The 21,955-nt window shown below is 37.4% G+C and overlaps 1 protein-coding gene across 8 annotated transcripts in view; it reads right to left on the bottom strand.

The window, feature by feature from the left end:
* Positions 1-21,955, bottom strand: part of ADIPOR2 (adiponectin receptor 2) — a 99,602-nt gene that overhangs the window by 8,456 nt on the left and 69,191 nt on the right. For all 8 annotated transcript variants that reach the window (XR_656189.4, XR_010135633.1, XR_010135632.1 and 5 more), the window contains exons 3-4: positions 7,160-7,279; positions 2,198-2,369 (exon numbers count right to left, since the gene is read on the bottom strand). Coding sequence is in view for 5 of the 8 variants with exons in the window: in XM_009247313.4 (XP_009245588.2) it covers positions 2,198-2,369; positions 7,160-7,279 (292 nt within the window). In the remaining 3 variants the exon portion in view is untranslated. The remainder of the gene's footprint in view (positions 1-2,197; positions 2,370-7,159; positions 7,280-21,955) is intronic.

Here is a 21,955-nt window from a genome sequence, read left to right as displayed (position 1 = left end):
TTATCTAAGGGCATAATCTAAAAAGAAATCAGACACTGCTGCTACTTCTTAGAAGACATAATGAAGCCATTTCTACCTCTAGATGTAGAATAGTTTCATTTATACAGTTTTTGGCACATACCTCATAGTCCAGCTTTCAAAGGTCCATTGTGCTTTTGCTTTTGTTTTTACAATGAATTCCAATACCCCTAAACCCTGCCAAGAAATACAGCTTTCCTCTACCAATAGCTGTCAGGGAGCATCATGCTGCTTCTCCGGTCCTCATCAGCTGGTTCAGGAGATTCAAGAGTTAAGGACAAAATGCCTACTCAGGCCATTTCCTAACCAATTCTTAAACTGTTCCACACAGAAAGATGCCATGTTCCTATTGCTTAGGGAAGGGCCACCTAACACAAGGCAGGCACAGACATTTTAAGTTCGACATTTGCTAAGTAATTGTTTTATCATTTTAATTAAAAATTACCCTTGAATTAGAAGTCAGCAACAAACTTGATTTGACTCTCTACTCTCCTCTCACTATACTAGCAGGCAGGAACTTAGAGGCACCATGGAAATCAAATGTGTGATAAGAAATGCAAATCAAATGGAGTAAGGCCAGAAACTAGTATATTCACAAGGTTGTACAACCATCACCACTAACTAATTTCAAAATATTTTCATCACCCCAAACAGAAGTACTGTATCTGCTGTCATCCCCCATTCCCCACTCCTTACAGCCCTAAACAACCACTAATCTACTGTCTTTATGGATTTTCCTGTTCTGGACATTTCATGCATGTAGAATCAAACAACATGTGACCTTCTGTGTCTGGCTTCTTTCACTTAGCAAATGTTTTCAAGGCTCACCCATGCTGTGACATGTTATCAGTGCTTCATCCCTTTTTGCAGCTCAATAATACTCCAGTGTATGAATATACCATATTTTGTTTATCCATTACCAGTCGACAGACATCTGGGTTGCTTCTACTTTTTAGCTATTATGAATAATGTTGCTGTAAACTTCTGTGTTCATGTTTTTATGTGAACATGTTTTCAGGCATCTTGGGTAATATACTAGGAGTGGATTTCTGGTAACTCTGTGTAACTTTTTGAGGAACTGCCAGACTTTTCCATGGGGACTGCCCCATTTCACATTCCTACTGGCAACATATGAAAGTTCCAATTTCCCCACATCCTTGCCACGACTTGTTATTTTTCATTTTCTTGATTATAACCATCTTAGTGGGTGTGAAGTGTTGAGATTTCTCACTGCATTTCTCAAAGCATTTGATTTGCATTTTCCTAAATGCCTAACGATGATAAACATCTTTTCATGTGCTTATTGGCCATTTTAGATCTTCTCTGGAAGAACATCTATTCAGATGTTTTACCCATTTTTAAAATCGGTTGTCTTTATTGTTGAGTTGTAGGAGTTATTTATTAGATCCTTACCAACTAGCTGATTTGTAAATATTCTCTTCTCTATGGGTTGTCTTTTCACTTTCTTGATAATGCACTTTGATATACCAACGTTTTTAATTTTGATGAAGTCCAATTTATCTATTTTTTCTTTGGTGGCAATTCTAAGAAACAGTCACCTAATCTAAAGTCACAAGGATTTATATCTGTTTTCTCCTAAAGATTTTATAGTTTTTGCTCTTATGTTTGGGTCTTTGATCCATTTTGGGTTCACTTTTGTATATGTGAGTTCGGGATCAATCTTTTACATATGGCTCAGCCATCCCAGCACCATTTGTTGGAAAGACTATTCTTTCCTCTACAGTATTCTTTCTTTAATATACAATCATTATGGAGAAAAAATTACAGTCCATATTCTACTTCAGGCCAAACTGAAAATTAGCAGTGCATATAAGTAATGCACTTTAAAAGATCAGATTACTTCTATTAAATAATACTTTCTTCTCAGTGGTCACTACAATATGAAACCACATTTTGTATAGCAACTGTTATTTGGCCTGGTTTAAGGACAATATCTGAAAATCTAGTAGAAAGAAATATGACTTAAGTTATAACAAAATCATAGTGCAAACCAGGATAAACTATGAGTAAACCAGTGAGAAAATTCATCATTAGATATTCAGAAAACAAAATGGCAAATCCAAATACATTTCTGAAGTTCTGTGCTTACCCTCAAATACATGAAAATAAAAAGGAACAAAGTGAATCGCCAGCTCATTACATCACTGACATTACATACCTAAGAGATGTGTCCAAATGTTGCCTGTTTCTGTGTGTATTCTGAAAATGCTCTTAAAACAGGCCCGGAAAGAAGGCATAGGAGGCCGGTGTCCATGCAAGAGGAAGTCATTATCCTTGAGCCAGTCTGGTAGTACATCATGAGGGATCACTCGCCACCGACCTTCCCATACCTGGCAGAGGGGTATTATCAAACATCTTTGTGATTTTAGTTGTCAGTAACCAACACTGACCCCTAACAACTGTGTCTTATCACACTGTTTTATAATGGGAAAAATAATTCATTTTTAAAAAAGGCAAACATCTCAAAATGTATATTGTCTTATATTCTGAGTTCTTTAAAGACTGATGAAAAAGATATTTTTGCCGGGCATGGTGGTTAAGGCTTTAAATCCCAGCACTTTGGGAGGCCAAGGTGGGCGGATCACCTGAGGTCAGGAGTTCGAGACCAGCCTGACCAACATGGAGAAACCCCATCTCTACTAAAAATACAAAAAATTAGCCGGATGTGGTGGCACATGCCTGTAATCCCACTTACTCGGGAGGCTGAGGCAGGAGAATTGCTTGAACCCGGGAGGCGGAGGTTGTGGTGAGCTGAGATGATGCCATTGCACTCCAGCCTGGGCAACAAGAGCAAAACTCTGCCTCAAAAAAAAAAAAAAAAAGGAAAGAAAAAAACATATTTTTAAGTGGGGGCCTTAGGAAAACGAAAGAGTAAACAAATTCATAGGAAATTGCCCTAAAAGAATGGTTTCAAACTTTGTTTCAACCTGGCTAATGGTGGGATGAAGGTTTCAAAGTCTCACTCATACTGACCCCTTCATCCTATATAACAGACTTTACCTCTGATAAATCCCTGTGGTATTAAATATGAACATTTTTATATTTAATATTCCTATTGGTAAAAACAGAATTATATAGAATCATACTTTTGTGCCTTTTGCTAAAATCTCTCTCTCCATCTTACTCTTTCTTCTCTTCCCACTACGCAAATATGATAAAGCAGAAAAGAAGGAGCACAGGAGTCAGAAAATTGTGGATCCCTGGCATTAACTAGCTATATGAGATTTAATTAATTATAAAACCTCCAACCTGCAGTTCCTTCATTTGTAAAATAGCGCTTCAGTTACTTCATAGGGAAATCATGAAGGTCAAACAAAATGACACAAAGCATTTCATGAATTAGTTAGTAATCCCTGGCATCTACTCCAAAGACAGTACATGACTATCCCCAGGGGCTATCCCCTGTCAGACAGTTAGTGACTAATCCATCTTCCTTCTCATGCGGCAGAGAGATGGTAAAGAAGCTCAGCCCTAACCGCCCTTTCAGTCCCTCAGCGCCCTTTCCTCCCGTTTCCTCATGATCCCTCCCGCATCAGATTCTACAGGAAAAGGGATGAGAAATCCGATATCCCTCTGTAGGAAGTCTGTCAACCTCTGCACCCTGCTTCTTTTAATGTCTCATAGCCCCGAGAGCTCACACCACAAGGATCACTTAATCTTGACTAACTTGCTTCTGCTAGACAGAAAGATGTAAGGAAAAATGGCAGGCACATGGTTTATCTTCCAGCTAATGTGGGCTCAGCAGTTCTTCCAGTCTATTACCCTATAAAGCAAGAATCCAGGCTGCAAATCAGCAAGATTCACCTTCAGACAATGACCTCCACCCTACCCACTACAGGGGTCTTGTGACAATATGGGTAAGCCATGGAAACCTGGCTCTCTCTCTACTCTATGGAAAGACTGCCACTTACTCACCAGCTACTGTGCCCATTCCTTTTGCTCCACAACCTGTTTCTTGTTCTCTGCTCTCTTACTTCCTTACAGATATTTGTAAAAGAACTAATCCTCTGTGTAACATCTCCACATCCAAAGGAAGTGAGGACTAACAATTTAAGAACAGATGTGTCCCTCTTAACACTCTATCCAAACTAGCCCCCCGCCTCTTCCCTGCTCTTCCTGCCCCCAGCCATACATAACCTCTCCTCCCTCACCTTCCAACTCAAAACGTGGGGTCTGTGGTTACTGGTGCTAATCTGGCCATTCTATGCTTGCTCCTAACATACAATAAAATAAAATAATGCCAAAAGACTAATCTATATTTTTAACATCTGCTGCTAATAGTACTACCACTTACAAAAGTAGCTGTATGAGATCTTCCACAGGACTTTATGGAGAGAAAGAGAGAAAGAGGATCAGGGATCCTAGTATCCCTTCTGTTGGAATTGTTGGAAGTCTGTCAACCTCTGCAGTCTGCTTCTTTTAGTGTCAGAGAGAGACCAAGATACTGAATTTTTTGCATCAAATTTGAATTTGGGAAAAGACCACTATTGTTGAGATTAACCTTACAGAATGTTGCTATTATCTTTTGTGGAGGAATTTTATTTTCTGAGAGGGAGAGGAAGATAGAAATCAATGCTTACATCTTCAGGGCAATTCACAATGTGCACACAGCTCTGCTGTATCCAAAGTGCTACTCTGCTACCCCACACAGACAAAAGTGTCATATGTTCCTTTTTTACATTCAAAAAGGATATGTGAGTTTCTTACTGGTTATATATGCATATAATTTCAGAGTGATTTTCCCTGTTATTTCTAAACAAATGTTCTAGTGGTCTAAATACTGAGACAAGGAGCTATACTTTCTTAATTAAACTGCAATTAGTGACACATTCAATAGACACTGCACCCTCATTCTCAACCTGGAGTCATATACAGTCAGCCAAATTCCAACACAAATAGGTATCCTCTTTTACCCCCTAGAATAAAAAAATAAGATCACGGCTTAGCCAAAGACATATTTATTTATAAGCTTGACAAAGACACTGCCTACCTTCAAATATCTTAGTAATAATCCACTGGGTATGTGGGTATATTAGACCATAAAATGCACAAAAACATTTCTTAAAAAAACAGCTGGGCGCAGTGGCTCACGCCTGTAATCCCAGCACTATGGGAGGCCGAGGCGGGTGGATCACGAGGTCAGGAGATTGAGACCATCCTGGCCAACATGGTGAAACCCCATCTCTACTAAAAAATACAAAAATTAGCCGGGCATGGTGGCACATGCCTGTAATCCCAGCTACTTGGGAGGCTGAGGAAGGAGAATCACTTGAACCCGGGAGTTGGAGGTTGCAGTGAGCCAAGATCGTGCCACTGAACTCCAGCCTAGCGACAGAGCGAGACTCAAAAATAAGTAAATCTCAAAAACAAATAAACTCCCCATAGCATACATCCTATTCCCACATGGACCTGGTTATGCTGGTAAAATAGCAAAAACTGAAGTCTAAGGGAAAAAAGAGTGACCAAGATCAAACGTGAAAACTCTAAAGACTAAATTATCCACAGCACATTTCATATTAAACTGTCTCTGTTTACTTGCTTCCAGTCCAAGAAATAGAATCCCTGTGCCACTAGACATGGCTGGTTTTCAAGTGTGGTCAGTTGCACTGCCATGGCAGGGTTCAGCCACACCAGACAACACTGTGTAACAGGATGCCTCTTCATTCTGCTGTCATCAACAAACTGCTAAGGGATATTTACAATACTCCTTTTTCTTCAGAAGATCATAGTTTGTAGCAAACAAATGTCCTGCCCTATTTATTCTCCGATTCACTGTTAAATCTAGAGTTTTATTTGTTTTATTCTTGGCTCTCTGTTCAGAAAGGGAGAGGACAAAAAGGCAGTTAAGTCAGCGACGGTACCCCCGCTGATCTCTAAATATTAAAATTCCCTAATGGCCCAGATACTGAATTTGCCAACTTTGAGAGAGTTCTTCACACCAAATTTGCATTTTAAAAACAAAATAATCTTTTGTATCCTTTTGTACTAATTCTCCTGAGACAGTGATCACTAGAATGAATCTATTGTTCTGTTGAGTTGTTTCTTCACTCATTTTCAAACTGGCTAAAATTTTCTATTACAGACCCATAAATGTTTAAACTCCCCCTGAAAACCCACTGGACCCTTAGTCTTGGAAAGGATGTCTGTGTTCAGATCACAATGTTCTCTTCACAATGTTCTCTTTTCATACCCTGGTCCAAAGTAATAGTATTCTAAGTCCACTGATCCCAATTATTTCCAGCATTATTGTGAATGTAAGAAAACCTATATTTAGTCCCCTGGATCTAAGACCATGTGCATAAAAAGTTTTGGTTTCATAAAAGCCATGAAAAGCTAAGTGTCACAAAAATTTCTCTCTAAAAAAGAGTTCTCCAGAAATGTTTAATAAATCAATTTACATACACATACATATATACACAGACTGATCAACTTATGTTAATTAGATCCTACCTGCCAGGGCTCTTACTGATCTGATTGATTAAGTACCTACAAGTTTACCAGTGTGTCTATTTTCTCTAAGCAGGCAAACTCAATTCTAATTACTATTTTAGAAAAAAAAAAAAAGAATCCCATAATAGGTCCTAGGGAATCAAGACAATGGACTGGGAGAAAAGCCTTAGAGACAGACTGTATACCAGCTGAACTGAAAATACCAGATGCACATGAAAACTGGAAAATGTCTCTCTCAAGAGTAGCCTGAATACTCACAGAATCCCTAGAAAGAACAGTACATTTGCCATTGCAGTCACTCAGCAGAACAGATTTAAGGGACCTGAGGAAGGCATTTTCATATCTCCAGGCGTCAACCACTTCTGATTATGTTTCATTCTGTTTGTCTAAACCACCAATAAGACATTTACTCTGTTAACCTACATTAGGAAATGTTTGTTTCCCAGCTGGACATCCTAGTTTTATCAGAGCTTTATCATGGCTACTACAAGCCAACAAATGTATTCTGTCTCCAACAGGATTAGAGTCCCAAGACCACTTCTGTCCCCATCTTGCCACAGATCTTCCCCAAAGCAAACCAAAGGCTATAGTACTACCACTCTCTTTAAATGTTTCTGTTTCGGAAGGGCTAAATATATGGCATGACAATGACAAGAAATTGCACTCTTACCTTACAAACAAATTCTTCCATTTTTTCCATAGCATGATGGGCTTGTAAGAGAGGGGACATGCCCATAAACCCCTCATCTTCCTGTGGAGCTTCATCACTGTACTCATGTTCCTCAGAGCTCTGCAAGGCAATCACAGAAACAGTCAAGGACAGAGACTGGGAGCCAAATGACACAATCAATACATTTCCCTTGCAGAATTATAATGAAATTCTTAAGGTCAAAACAAGGCCTTAGACAAGAATCAACAATATAGTAAGTCAGTTTATTACAGAATTATTAGTATTAAAAATGAACACTAGTACTCAATTCTTCTCTGACAGATGAATTAACTGTCTACTATAGCAGCATCTCTGTTTCAGTAGCAAATTCCTGGCTTTACTGGTTTGTTTTTTTAAAAATTATGTCATAGACCCCATAATAATATTACATAAAGTTGAGAAATTACTGAGGGGAAAACCTCCAAGACTCGCACCTGGGACACATAAAATAACTAACTGTGATACACAATGTGGTAAGTACTCTAGGTGGCAGAGAAAGAAAGAGGAGAAAAACATTTAATAAATTTTTAAAATACATCCAACACAGAGGAAAGGGCTTTATATATAGGTCATCTAACTTAATCCTAACAACCACCTTATTAAGTAAGTATTCTCATTCCCATTTAACATATAAGGGCATTAGGCAAAGAAGTTAAATAAGTTGTCCAAGGTTAAAGCTGAAGTGGAAAAGTCAAACTCCAAAACCCACTGCCTTTCCACATTCTGGAGAAAATGACTGATTTGTCTAGGGAAATGGAAAAAGAAGTGACAATCTGGTATGGTCTAAAGAGATAAATTACTAAAATTAAAATTTCTGCCTCCAGACCAAGGTTCATACTGGTTTAGATAAAATGATATTGTGAGAAGAAGGGCAGTAGACTGGAAGTCAGGAGACCAAAGTGGTGAGGCCAGCTCTACCACTAACATCAATGGATGGATCCTCATTGCAGGTCCATTTTCTCCCTATATATCAAGGGAGGAGTTTAAACAATCTACAGTCTTCTACATCTCTAAAAAATTCTATAATTCTTTAACTCAACGAATAAGACAGCACAAGAGAACCATAATTCCATATGTAACCAAGAGTCTGTTTAGATAAACAGTACTGCTAACATGACTGCACAAAGAAATGAATGAATCCTCTACCTCTAATCAAAAAACTAATTGGTAAGAATGAACACAGAGCAATGGGTAATCTACTACAATTTGATCTTGTTTAAAAGGAAATTCTGAGATTTTAATTTTCCTTTACTTCAGTTTATAAGACACTAACTAGAGGCTATGATGCGGCATGTGAGACATGTTACACACCCAGTCTGATTTTATAAAAACATATAATCTCCAAGAAAACCATCTTGAATAAAATAACCTCTCCATCTTTGTTTACCTAAAACTTACCATCTATCCTTCAATGACTAAACTTCATAGTTCCTATTTAAAACCCTTCTTTATCCTAAACTCGTGTTCCTCAACCTTTCATTACTGCTAACCCACAAGCCCCGGGACCTTTTTTTTTTTTTCCTTTGAGACAGCGTTTTTCTTTGAGACCCCGGGGTCTTGCTCTGTCACCCAGGCTCCTGGAGTACAGTGGTGCGATCATGGCTCACTGCAGCCTCAACCTCCTGGCCTCAAGCAATCCTCCACCTAAGCCTCCTGAATAGCTGGGGCTACAGGTGTACACCACTGTGCGCACGTGTGTGTGCAGGCGCGCACTACAGGTATGCACCACTGTGTCTGTTGTGTGCACATGCATGTGTGTAGAGACAAGGTCTATGTTGCTCAGGCTGGTCCTGAACTCCTGGCCTCAAGCAATCCTCCTGCCTCAGCTTCCAACGTGTTGGGATTATAGGTATGAGCCACTGCAGCCGGCCCCGGGACATTTTAGATCACTTTCCTCATCCCCATGAATTTTAATAACACAGATATACTATCTATGTACTGTGGCCCTATGGGGGGTTACAAACCATAGTAGTATTTAATAGTTTTTCACCCCCCTACCCCACCAAGAACCAATTTTCATTAGAGACTGCATAACCTATCTAATCCACAGCAATTGCTTCTTCTGACTTCTGTTTCTTCTTACTACTTCTTCTGACTTCTTTAGCACTTAAGTCTGTGCCTCTCATTTGACAGTAATATCTGATTACAGCTCTTTTATTGACTAATACTATTTTGTTTAATGTTTAATATAATTTTACATTTTTAGTGTATCATTTCCTAAACTAGATTTTTAAGTGTCTGTCTTCTTTCCCATGGCTTCTGGAACATACTTACGTGATGGCTAAATTAATAAATGCTCTAGAAGACTTTCAACAATAAGTTAATGAGGGCTGTACCTAATTAAACATGAAATTAAAATGATAAAATTCCATTAAAATTATATAAAACCTGAAAACGGGCAATAGCTTGAAATGATTATAGCAGACCGATGTTAAAATATAAAATCATGTTACATAAAATAGCTCAGATATTTGCACATATTCAATATGTATTTGATTCTCCAAAGAAACAGAAACAAAGAGTCTTTATTCTCATACAAATTATTGTCGGCAGTTTCGAAACTACAGATATGCACGTAAAACACAATATGGTTAATGTATACTACCATTAAGTAAAACATGATGAAATTGCACTCTGAATCAATATGATTCCGTAAGTAATCAATGAGATTACTCACAATCAGTAATTTTGATTATCAGGCTAAGTGCAACTGGTTACATACAGGACTACTGATAGCGGCCAAGACAGGAGGATGGCTTGAGCCCAGGAGCTTGAGACCAGCCTGGGCAACATGGTAAAACCCCATCTCTACAAAAAATATAAAAATTAGCCAGGAGTGGTGTTGCGTGCCTGTTTGCAGTCCCAGCTACTCAAGAGGCTGAGGGGGAGGACTCCTTGAGCCCCAGGAGGTCGAGGTTGCAATGAGCTGTGATCGTGCCATTGCATTTCAGCCTGGGCAACAGAGTTACACCCTGTCTCAAAAAAAAAAAAAATTACTTTAGTAAAGATAAATATTTCCATCCATCCCAATATGTCAGCAAGATTCAGAATCTTTATCAAAGAATTATTTCCGGCCAGGCACAGTGGCGCGCACCTGTAATCCCAGCACTTTGGGAGGCCAAGGCGGATGCACCACCTGAGGTCAGGAGGTCGAGACCAGACTGGCCAACATGGTGAAACCCTGTCTCTACTACAAATACAAGAATCAGCCAGGTGAGGTGGCGAGCGCCTGTAATCCCAGGTACTCAGGAGGCTTGAGACAGGAGAATCGCTTGAACCAGGAGGCGGGGGTTGCAGTGAGCTGAGATCGTGCCATTGCACTCCAGCCTGGGCAACAAGAGAAACAAACAAAAACAATTTCCTTCAGAAGGGCAAAGTATTAATAAATCTGTTGATTTATCAAGTATTATGACCAAGTCCTACCCTTGTATAAAGGAATATTCACAAATATGTTCTCAAAGGATAAATTAAAATACTAGACCATAATTAACTATTTATTGTTTTCAAGTATTATGGAGTTGCTAGTGAGGTATCCACATGGTGTGCGTGGTGGTAAATGCAGTTCCCTGGGTTAGAGAGAGGATAAAGTAAGAATACAGTGGCAGAGTTAAACACTGGCTAAAAAAATACTTTCCCTAGGGTATACCATATGTCACATACTGATGGCTTGGAAAGACTATGCTAGACACTATATTTAAAATAATCTCTGTCTTCCAATATTAAGTCCAAATAACTATTTTATTATGAGTGAAATTACTATTTCTAACTTCCATCCAACAGCCACCAAACCACAGTACCCAAAGATACCTCTCTGAACAATAAATTGTATCTATATTCAATGATCACATGCACGCTATGTTCTGCTTCTGTTGTCATACTCCTTACCATACCCTCAACAAAATTATGACAAGAAACATGACATTGTGACAGATTAAACAAAACCAAAGCTGCCAAGAATAAAGGCATAAAACTTAATTCTCCAGGTTTTTCTATGAATAACTATATTTAAACTTGTAGAGGTCAATGCTTTGAAATGAGCACAAAGACATTCTGAAATATCTCCCCCCTCCTACCATCTGTTTTCAGTAAAGTCCATCTGTGAGAACTTTGCTGACTGTATTTCAAAACATAGTAACATTTGACTTTGATGATCTGTCCAAACTGCAATCTAAAATGAGAATTTTCCAGAGTACACTTTACCTTTGGAAAGACAGAGAACCATAGTGATAAAGATAAAAGGTCTTTAAGATCAGTCTAATATGAAAACAATTCACAAACCTATTGGGTATTTACTGGTTTTGGTCTAACTCAATTCAACAGAGTAATTCAGTTTAACAAATATTTATTAGATGATTAAAAATAAGATGAATAAAACATAGTCTCTGTCTTCCACAGACTTACAATCTAATAAAGTGCTAAATAAGCCACATAAATGACTTCATAGAAAAAAAGGTATAGCTAGTTCAAAGATAGAAATGATGAGGCTCAGGAAAGGCTGCATGAAGAATAAAAATTTTGCAAAGATGAGATAAAGGAAAATAACCAAGAGGGAAAAGCAAAAGTGCCATGTTGAGAAAAAGAGACTAGTTCATCTAAAGCTTCAGGGGCATTTAGGAAAGTAGCAAAACATAAATGATGTATTTAAATGTTAGTGGAAGTACACGAAGCGCCACAAAGACTCACAATCATGATACCATCTACCATCCACAATTAGATGAAAAACGTCAAGAAATGGTACAATATCCAGGGCTGGAGACAGTAAACCTTTGATTAAAACTTGTCTGCCTTTATAAATGTCATTAAGAACTGAGACCTTCTGCATTCACATAGCTTAATTATGAGGACTAAGATCTAAGGCCCCTATATCAACGTAACTTTATTATTTGTTCTCGGAAATTCTTGCCCAGGAAGGTAAGAATGCAAACCAGTAAATAACTTCATCATTAGCTTTAGGAATTTCTCAAAAATTCATTTAACTGAACAACAGACTGCTCAATTAGATCCTTAGAACAATAAATTGCTCAACTGGGCAAACATGCTCACTTATCAAATAAATATTTGTTTATCAAGACTTGATCCAAGAATTCTATCACAAACTCAGAACGGGGCCAAGTAAAATCTCCTTAAACTACTTGAAACCAGACCCCAAAACCCTGTAAATATCCATATCCAATACTTTCTTTCTGAAATACTTCTAGGACTCTTTAGGGCAGTGTTCACCCTTACTGGAGTATATAATAAACCTGGCTTAGTTTGATCAACAGGTGATTTTTATGGTCTTTTTGCAAGTTGACAGGTTGAAGCCAGCCTTAACTTTAGAAATTGGAAATGTGTAGCAAGGGCATTAGCAAGCTGATATTACTAACAAATGAAAACAAAGAGGTTTGTGGAAACAAAGGTATCTACAAAAAAAAAAATGACAGCTGAAGAATAAGTATTGATGGATGTATACCCAGTATTCTCCAAAAGAATAACTACAAAATCTAGTCTATATGAATATTCATTTTGGCCTGCCTAGGAATATATATACTCTGACTTCCATCAAAGCTTAATGGAAAAGATCTTTAAAATCACTCAGTTTTTAAAAAATTCTCTAATAGCAATGCTATCTTTTTTTTGTTTGTTTGGTTTTTTTGTTTGTTTGTTTGTTTTGACGAAGTCTTGCTCTTGTCCCCCAGGCTGGAGTGTGATGGCGCAATCTTGGCTCACTGCAACCTCTGCCTCCCGGGTTCAAGCGATTCTCCTGCCTCAGCCTCCCAAGTAGCTGGGATTATAGGCGCCTGCCACCACGCCCGGCTAATAATTTATATTTTTAGTAGAGACGGGGTTTCACCATGTTGGCCAGGCTGGCCTTGAACTCCTGACCTCAGGTGATCCACCTGCCTCAGCTTCCCGAAGTGCTGGGATTACAGGCGTGAGCCACCACGCCCAGCCTCTAATCTTAATTGAATTTCTTAAGCAGGCTTCTCCATGAAAATAAAATGAAGTGATTGACAAGAGTCTATTTACAAGTTAGTTTTCTTATAATAAACTATTATATAGTGGCATTCTTGATTTTGGTTAAAGTAAACCAGTTTAACAGAATATGAAGGTTGAATGAATAAAAGTTCCTTATCTCCCAATTTATAAAGAAGAATCTGGAGCAGAGGAAAAGTAGGACAACCATAAAGGCTGATCTCTTTATTCAACCTAATATCTTGAAAGCTCAGAAAGGGAGCAGGGAGGCAGAGGGGAGCCATAAAAATAAAGATCAGGACAACCTGGTTTGAAATGCCTCTCTTATGTTTTTGTCCAAAAGCTTAAAAATGCCTCCTAACTATACACTTTAGCAAATATAGTTAAAAGAGTCCAGGCTTTAGGGTCAGAGGCCTAGGGGCAATGGTCTAATCATTTCAACCAGTACACAACATTACACAAAATTTGAAACTGATATAAATTGCAAAAAGAAATTTGAATGATGGTATAATACTGGACCAGGAGGCTAAAGACCTAGATTTCAGGCCCCAGCTGTCTTGTCTTACTTACCACCACACCCTCCACCCCACTATACCTTGACCTTTCATTCCAGCTATGCTAGACATTTTTCAGGTTCAGACGTCAGTATGTGCCAGTGTGTACTCAATAAACATTAGCTATTATTATTACTATTCCCTACAGGCATCATATTACATCTGCTTCTGAATCTTCACATCTGCTGTTCCCTTTGTCAAAAATGTCCTTTAGTCCTTTCTTAGCTAAATCCATTTGCAGCTGGAGTTACTACCATAGTAATCTGTGCATAAAATCACACAGCACTCACCACAAATGTACTGATTTACCTGTCTCTCCAACTAAACTACATGCTGCTTAAGGGCAAAAACTATGTCTTCTCAAGTCCAAAGTGCCAACACATGGTAAAGAAACTAAAAACATTTGTAGAAGGATTAAAAGCATCCATGTGTCTACTAAACTAAATGACTGATGGGATCCCTTCCACTCTTGACAGTCTAGGAACCAAGTTTGAGTACCTGAAAGTAAGTTGGTACTATTTAAGAGAAATTAGGATTAGGAAGTTAGAATAGAAGGAAAAGCTGATGGGGGAGTGGACAGTTAACCTTAGTTTAACATTAGTTCAATTTGAAATGGTTACAAGTCCAATAAAGAAGAAAGCACTTCTCATTTGAAGGCTATAGAAGAAAAAAGGGGGAAAAAAAAGAAGACTGCGCTAAGATGACAGATTTAGAAATCACCTTTATGTAAAGGTTGTTGAAGTTAAGGGTGGCTGAGATATGTGGATAACTTCAAGATGTGTTTATCAGGATTTACTACAGTTATGGAGTAGTCAAGTACTATTATAAAGGAAGGACAGAGTAACAATTATTATTTATTATACACTACATGCCAGACATTATACTAAGTGCTTTTTACAAATTAATCAAACCCTCATAACAATTTTCTGAAATGAGCATATTTCTATACCCATTTTATTAAGTGGAAATCTGGATCAAACATGGTAAATGAAGAAACAGAAGCTAAGAGAAGGTAGACAGCTTTAAGCAGTACCTTAATTCCCAACCTAACACCACTATCTTGGCTAATTACTTCAAAAATTATGCAAGTGTATATGCACATTAAATGTAATCTGTAGACTGAATAAATGTCTCATATTCATAAAGTAGATGTAACTACTTTAAAATACATGCAGGTGCTGCGTGAATTACAAAATACAAATTCACTTAAGATGAACTGAATTCATAGCCAATTTCTATCATGTATTTTTTTCAAACTAATATTTAAAATGTGAGTATCATGTAGTGAGGTCTGTTAAATATTTTTGATGTTTAAAGGGAGAATGGGATCATCTTCCTAACGCAGTAATTCCACTCACAGGTATGTAGCTAATGGAAGTGCATACATTTGTTCACTAAAAAACAAGTACTGAAATGTTCATAGCAACATTATTTATAATAGCCCCAAGTTAGATACAACCCAGGTTGCCTTCATATAAATAAAATAAAAATTGGTACAGTAATGTAAAGAAATACCACAGACCAATAAAAATGAATAATCTACAGCTATCCCAGAAAATACAGATGAATTTCACAAACATGATACTGAGCAAAAGAAGCCAGATACAAGAGTATATATGGAATGATTACAATGAGATAAAGTATAAAAACAAGCAAAATTAATCTATGCCATTAGAAGTCAGGGTAATGGTTACCTTTGGGGGAGTGGGAATAGGCAGTTACTATGAGGAGGTAATAAAGAGACCTCCAGGAGTGCTGGTTATACAGGAGTGTCTAGTTTATAAAAGTTTATCAGACTATCCACTTACAATATGTGTGTGTGTGTGTGTGTGTGTGTGTGTAATACTTTTATAAGGTTTTTGTTGTTTTTGTTTGAAGGGTCCTCTTACACACAAGTTTGAAAAATAATGATATAGAAGAGATCAGGGATACAAATTGAGGTCACTCTGTACAAAACCCTGCTTTTTCCCTTTTACCAAACTATTTCCTTCAAAATTATTTACTAGTCCACAGAAATGGCTTCACTAAATAAAACCAGGCATGATAAAAGTGATCAAAGAAGGCATTAAACAGGGCTGCTTAAGCAAAGATACCTACTGGATTGATTTATGAAAAAAGTAAACTATGACTCGCACTCATTTTTTATCCCATTACAAAAAAGTATTAATATAGTGTCGGGGACCACAGAAATTTTGAGGATAAGAAAATCTTAGATGTTTATCACCCAGTTAAACATCTCCATTTTAATGTAAGGAAAATGAAACCCAAAGAAATCAAGAAAATTGGCCAAAGTCACACATCTGGCTGGCAGTACAGCCAGGACTAAAACTCAGGTTTAATCATTCATTTCTTTACTTAAATATTGCACAAATACAATATTCTTGGAATATACATTATATGTGTAATTTTTTGTTTTGAGCCAGGGTCTTACTCTGTTGCCAAGGCTGGAGTGCAGTGGCACAATCATGGCTCACTGCAGCCTCGAATTCCTGGGCTCAAGCGATTCTCCCATCTCAGCCTCCCAAGTAGCTGGGACTACAGGTACATGCCACCAGGCCCAGATAATTTTTGTATTCTTTGTAGAGAGAAGGTTTCGCTATGTTGTCCAGGCTGGTCTCGAACTCCCAGGCTCAAGCGATCTGCCCGCCTCAGCCTCTCAAAGTTGTTAGGATTACAGGCATGAGCACCAGGTCCAGCCATTCCTGGACTATTTTGGATGCAGAGAATAAACGTGTTCAAGTGAGTGGAGACAGATAACCACCAATCTATTTTTTATAAGATAAATACAAATCTAATAAAAACAAAAAGAAATAAAGAAAGATTAACTTTGTCCTTTGGAGATAACAGAGGAAGTGTTTTCTTTTTGACACAAATATATACCTCCAATGATATGCTACATCTAACATTTATTAAGTGCTTTCTCTGTACCAGGCAGTGTTACCGCTGCCTTACATGCACTAAGTTATTCTCATTACAACCCTGTGAGACAAGAGGCATACTATTACATACTGCATTTACAAAAGAGGAAACACCCAGCTCCTCTAGGCCCAGCTTTACCCTGATGTAATTCCTACCAGTCTGGAACTTACGTATATGCATTATGAAAAGAAAACTTGATCACTGGCTCTCAATCGTTAAGTGTGCCTCACAATCACATAACGGAACTTGTGACAAATACAGATTCCTACTGCAGAGATTTCAATTTTAAAGTATTTAGTTTCTAATACTCTTTCTAAAAATCCATTCTGCTTCATAAGGAACCAAAGAGACTAACCTCTCCATCACCTCAAATAAGGAAGGGATTCCTATGCACAGGTAAACGTAATCTAACTGTACACACAGGTATTTTATTTAATGTTACTTGAGAGCCAATTCCACAACTACAATGGATCACTATCACCTATCACAGGGTCTCTTTTTCCACAATTCTTACCATCTATGGAAATAATGTACTTTAAAATGTATTAAAGGCAAATAACCACTGAAATTGCCATATTGCACTTTTTACAATAAAGCAATGAAAAGAAAATCCTGCCCCTTTGAAGAGAAACAGTATATCATCCCCATGACAAGAGTCCCAGTGTATAATACACACACATTCACGTGAACCCTCAGCTTCCGCATCTGTAAAGCAGATTCTAATAATATCTATTCCAAAAGGCTACTTTAGGAATGAATAACATATTCAAACGAGCTCAAAACATTGCTTCATCCATTGTAAAAGATCAATAAAAGTGAACTGTCATTATTCTCCTGATAAAAATGCATTTATTCTAAGATTAAAGAAGTAGATTAGTTAAGCTTCCCTAAGCATCTAAATAGTATACGTCCCCACGCGCTCCTTTTGTACATCTCTTTAAAGAAACTACTTGAAACCACTTAGACACAGAACTTTAAATTTGTTGCTGATAAATTCATTCAACAACTATTTGTTATATGCCACTCAAAGACTAGGTTAGACTCTGAGGATATCAGAGGAAAACAAAAAGGCAAGATTCTTACCACCATGGAACTGAAGAGTCTACAAGCAAAAACAATTATTAAACAATCATAAATTTTTATAAAATGTTCTTTATATGTTTATAAACATAAATATATAAGTCACACAAATATATGTCATGATACGCACTGTAATGGAAAATAAAAGGTAATTAAAGATAACAATGGGAAACTTGAAATAGAATGAAGTGGAAGTAGAGAACTTAACCTGAATACTGAAGGATGAACAGCAGTTAGCCAGAGGTGTGGGTGTAACAACACTCCGGGCAGAGGAAAGAGCCATGTCTGAAGGCTCTGAAGCTGGAAAGAGCCCAGCCTGTTTAAGAAATTGAAACAAGGCCAATGTGGCTGCAGCTCAGTGAACACGGAGAAGAACGTCCTGAAATGAAGCTGGCCAGACAGGGTAGCAGTGAGATCACACAGGATCCCAAAGGTTATAGAAAGGATTTGGGATTTTACCATAAGTGCAATGGGAAACAAATGAATTTCTTAAATGGGAATGGCATCATAAACTTTATATTTTTAAGAGCTCTCTCTAGGAACTGTGTGAAGAATATATTGGACAGCACAAGAAGTCCTGTCAGGTGTATTCCAGATGGAAGATGGTGGTGGCTTAGATTAAAGTAATGGCAGAACAGATGATGAGAAGACCATTTGAAGTTAAACTGACACAACTTGAGTTTCATAGTAAGTTTGAATTTAGCTTCTATTTCCAAATTCCACAAAGAGGTTAATACTTAAAATCCTGAGCTAAAGTTAACCTAGGCAGGTCTCTTGATAAAAGCTCAAGAGTTAACTGACTATGAAGAAATATCGTTTCACACCCACTAGGATAGTTATATTCAAAATATAGTAACAATAGTTAGTGTGGGTGTGGAGAAAGTGGAACCCCCACACATTGTTGGTGGGAATATAAACTGGTGCAGCTGCTATGAAAAACAGTCTGGTAGTTTCTCAAAATGTTAAACACAGAGTTAACATATAACCCAGAAAAATCCCTCCTGAGTATACACCCAACAGAAATGAAAACACATCCATACAAAAGCTTCTACATGAATGATAACAGCAACATTATTTGCAACAGTCAAAAAGTGGAAACAATCCAAGTGTCCATCAACTCATTACTGGATAAACTATAGTACAGTAGTTTCCCCCCATCCACAGGAAATATGTTCTAAGACCCCTAGTGGATGCCTGAAATCATGGATACTGCTGGACCCTATATATGCTGTTTTTTCCTATACATACATATAACACAGTTTAATTTATAAATTAGGTACAGTAAGAGATTAACAACAACCAATAATAAAATAGAACAATTATAACAATATACTGTAAAAAAAAAAAGTTATGTGAATATGCTCTCTCTTTCACTCAAAATATCTTAGTGTATTGCACTCACGCTTCTTGTGATCTGTGACCTTATAACCAGAAGGCTACTAAGTAACTAAGCAGCCAGCCATCTGCAACATGGATATGCTGGACAAAGGGATGATTCATTTCCTGGGTAAGGCAGGACAGGGCAAGGAAGGTGAGAGACTTCATCACACCACTCAGATCAGCACAAAGTTTAAAACTTTTAAATTATTTCTGGAATTTTCCATTTAATATTTCCAGATCTCAGTTGACCCAGGGGTAACTGAAACCACAGACTGAAACTACAAATATGAAAGAACCTCTCTGTATATCCATACAATGGAATATTATTCAGTCATAAAGAGGAATGAAGTACTGGTACATACTACAATATTGATGAAACTTAAAAACATTATGCTAAGTAGAAGAAGCTAGACACAAAACACTACACGCCTTACACTTCCATTTATTTAAAAGTCCAGAATAGACAAAGCCATGGAGACGGAAAGTAGACTAGAGAGGTTGCCTAGGGTTGGGGGTAGAGATGGGAAGTGATGGCAAATGGGTTAAGGTTTCTTTAGGGGATGATAAAAATGTTCTAAAGTTAGAATGAAGTGATGGTTGTACAACTCTGTGACTAATAAAACCATTAAATTGTATACTTTAAATGGGTTAATTTTATGGTATGTAAAATTTATCTCAAAAAAAAATTTTTAAGACTCAACTGTGAGTAAATGTCATATTTACCTTTAACAAACAGTAAATAAATCTAACTTTATTTCCCTAATAATCTTCAGAGAATGTGTTAAGATTTCTTTGCAAAGCATGTTGCTAAGAAGTTTTTAATACATTAACTATTTTAAATAAAATACTTATTTAAAACAAATATCAAAAAAAATTAGGGACTGGTTTGGTTTTTTGTTTGTTTGTTTTCCTTAACTATCTCCTACGGGAAGGAGGTTGTTTTTTTTGTTTTGTTTTGTTTGTTTTGTTTTCCCCGAGACGGAGTCTTACTCTGTCATCCAGGCTGGAGTGCAGTGGTGCAATCTTGGTTCACTGCAACCTCCACCTCCCAGGTTCAAGCGATTCCCCTACCTCAGCCTCTCAAGTAGCTGGGATTACAGGTGCCTGCCACCACACCTAGCTAATTTTTGTATTTTTAGTAGAGAGGGGTTTCAGCATGATGGATACGCTGGTCTCAAACTCCTGACCTCATGATCTGCCTGCCTCGGCCTCCCAAAGTGCTGACGTTACAGGTGTGTGCCACTGCGCCTGGCCAGGAAGGAGGTTTTTAAACAGTAGTGAGCACCTTAGTTGTGAAACAAAAAAAATATACCCAGGATCCAAAGATTCTGATTCAGCAGGTCTGGAACAAAATCCTGGCATTTGTACTTTTCTATAAAGGGCAATATGTGATCAGGTGGGCACTCCTAATAGGTTTATTGATTTAAAGAAACCTGGCGGTAAAGACTTGTACAAAAAGATACCAGTCTGTAATGCACATAATTACCTTAAATCTTACTTTATAAATTCAGAATTCCACTTAATAAAAAACGAGACACCCCTGCTGCTTTTCCTATTTTGCTTTTATCCTTATTCATGATTGGCATGTGAATGCCAATCTCCACAACTTAAGAGAGCCTAAGGGCTCCCATCATGTTTTAAATGAAGCCTAAGCAATTTAGTTAAGATCTGCATCTTCTAAAAGAGGGGAAAAAACAAAGAAAATGATGCAAAATTGTTAGAAATGTGAATGACTGTACTATGATATATTCGTTCTATTTGCTTTCAAAATAAACAGAAAACCCATTACAAAGTTAGAACACATCTGAGAAGCAAAATTACTCTGGCCTAACAGAAAATGAGGTCTGCAACAACTTCTGTCAAAAAACAAGACCAACTGTTGAATCTAACCTCTAGGCTCAATATAAACAACTCAGGGACTGAGTTTGGAATTCAGAAACATTAAGTCAATCTGGTGCCAATTTTCATAAAGGCAGCTTTGTTCAGCAGAAAGAGCAGTCAGAAGACTTAGCACATGCTCTCATTTTGTCATGTTACCTTGGGCAAATTACTAAACTAACCTTTTTAAATCCTGTTTTCGTCCACTTTCAAAAAGAAATCATATCTGCTCTTTCTATATCAGAGTATAGTTTTGAGAAGCAAATGAGATAATGTCTGTAAAAGTGATACAATTAAGGTATTACTAGAATTATCGAGAAGGTTGCAGTCTACAGTTCAGATGTTTCAACTTCAAAACTGAAAATTTTAAGAAATGAGTCCTTTCTCCAAACAAAACAAAAAATCAGCATATGGAACTCCTCAAATCATTTGAAGATATTAATATTTTGCCTTTCAGTCTCAAAACTGCAGTTCTCTGTAACTCTTATCTATCCCCCTTCTTTTCTAGCTCCCATGTGTAGTATACATTAACCGTGAAATTGGCAGCAAGGGACAGTACTGCATATAGATTCTCTTTTTCAGCAAACAACTTCAACTCCAAAGAGAAACAACATACGCAAATTTTCATTGGGAATAAAAACACAATTTCCTCACTGGTAAATTGAGGAAGGCAAACAAGATGATTTGGGAGGGCCTTTTCAGCTCTAACACTCCACAACCTATGGATCCTTTCTTTCCTTGGCTCCTCACAGAAAAATCTATTAAAACAAATGAAAGAAAAAATGGTTCTTTTGTTCATACTGCTAACTTCTGCATTAGCTCAAGATTAAAGGAAAATCAAAGAAAGGCTTTCAGGGCAATAAATGAGTTCATTCATAAGGATGGGAAAAATCCCATCCACCTAATTATTTCTTAGCGAAATTAAAACACAAATATAATCTACAGAAGATACCACTTCAACCAGTGAAGACAGTAAACAAAAATATATAGT

The sequence above is a fragment of the Pongo abelii genome, chromosome 10 (genome assembly GCF_028885655.2).
Source record: "Pongo abelii isolate AG06213 chromosome 10, NHGRI_mPonAbe1-v2.0_pri, whole genome shotgun sequence".
Lineage (NCBI taxonomy): Eukaryota > Metazoa > Chordata > Mammalia > Primates > Hominidae > Pongo > Pongo abelii.
The sequence above is the reverse complement of the archived record's forward strand: the minus strand, read 5'-3'. Positions and strand labels throughout refer to the sequence as shown.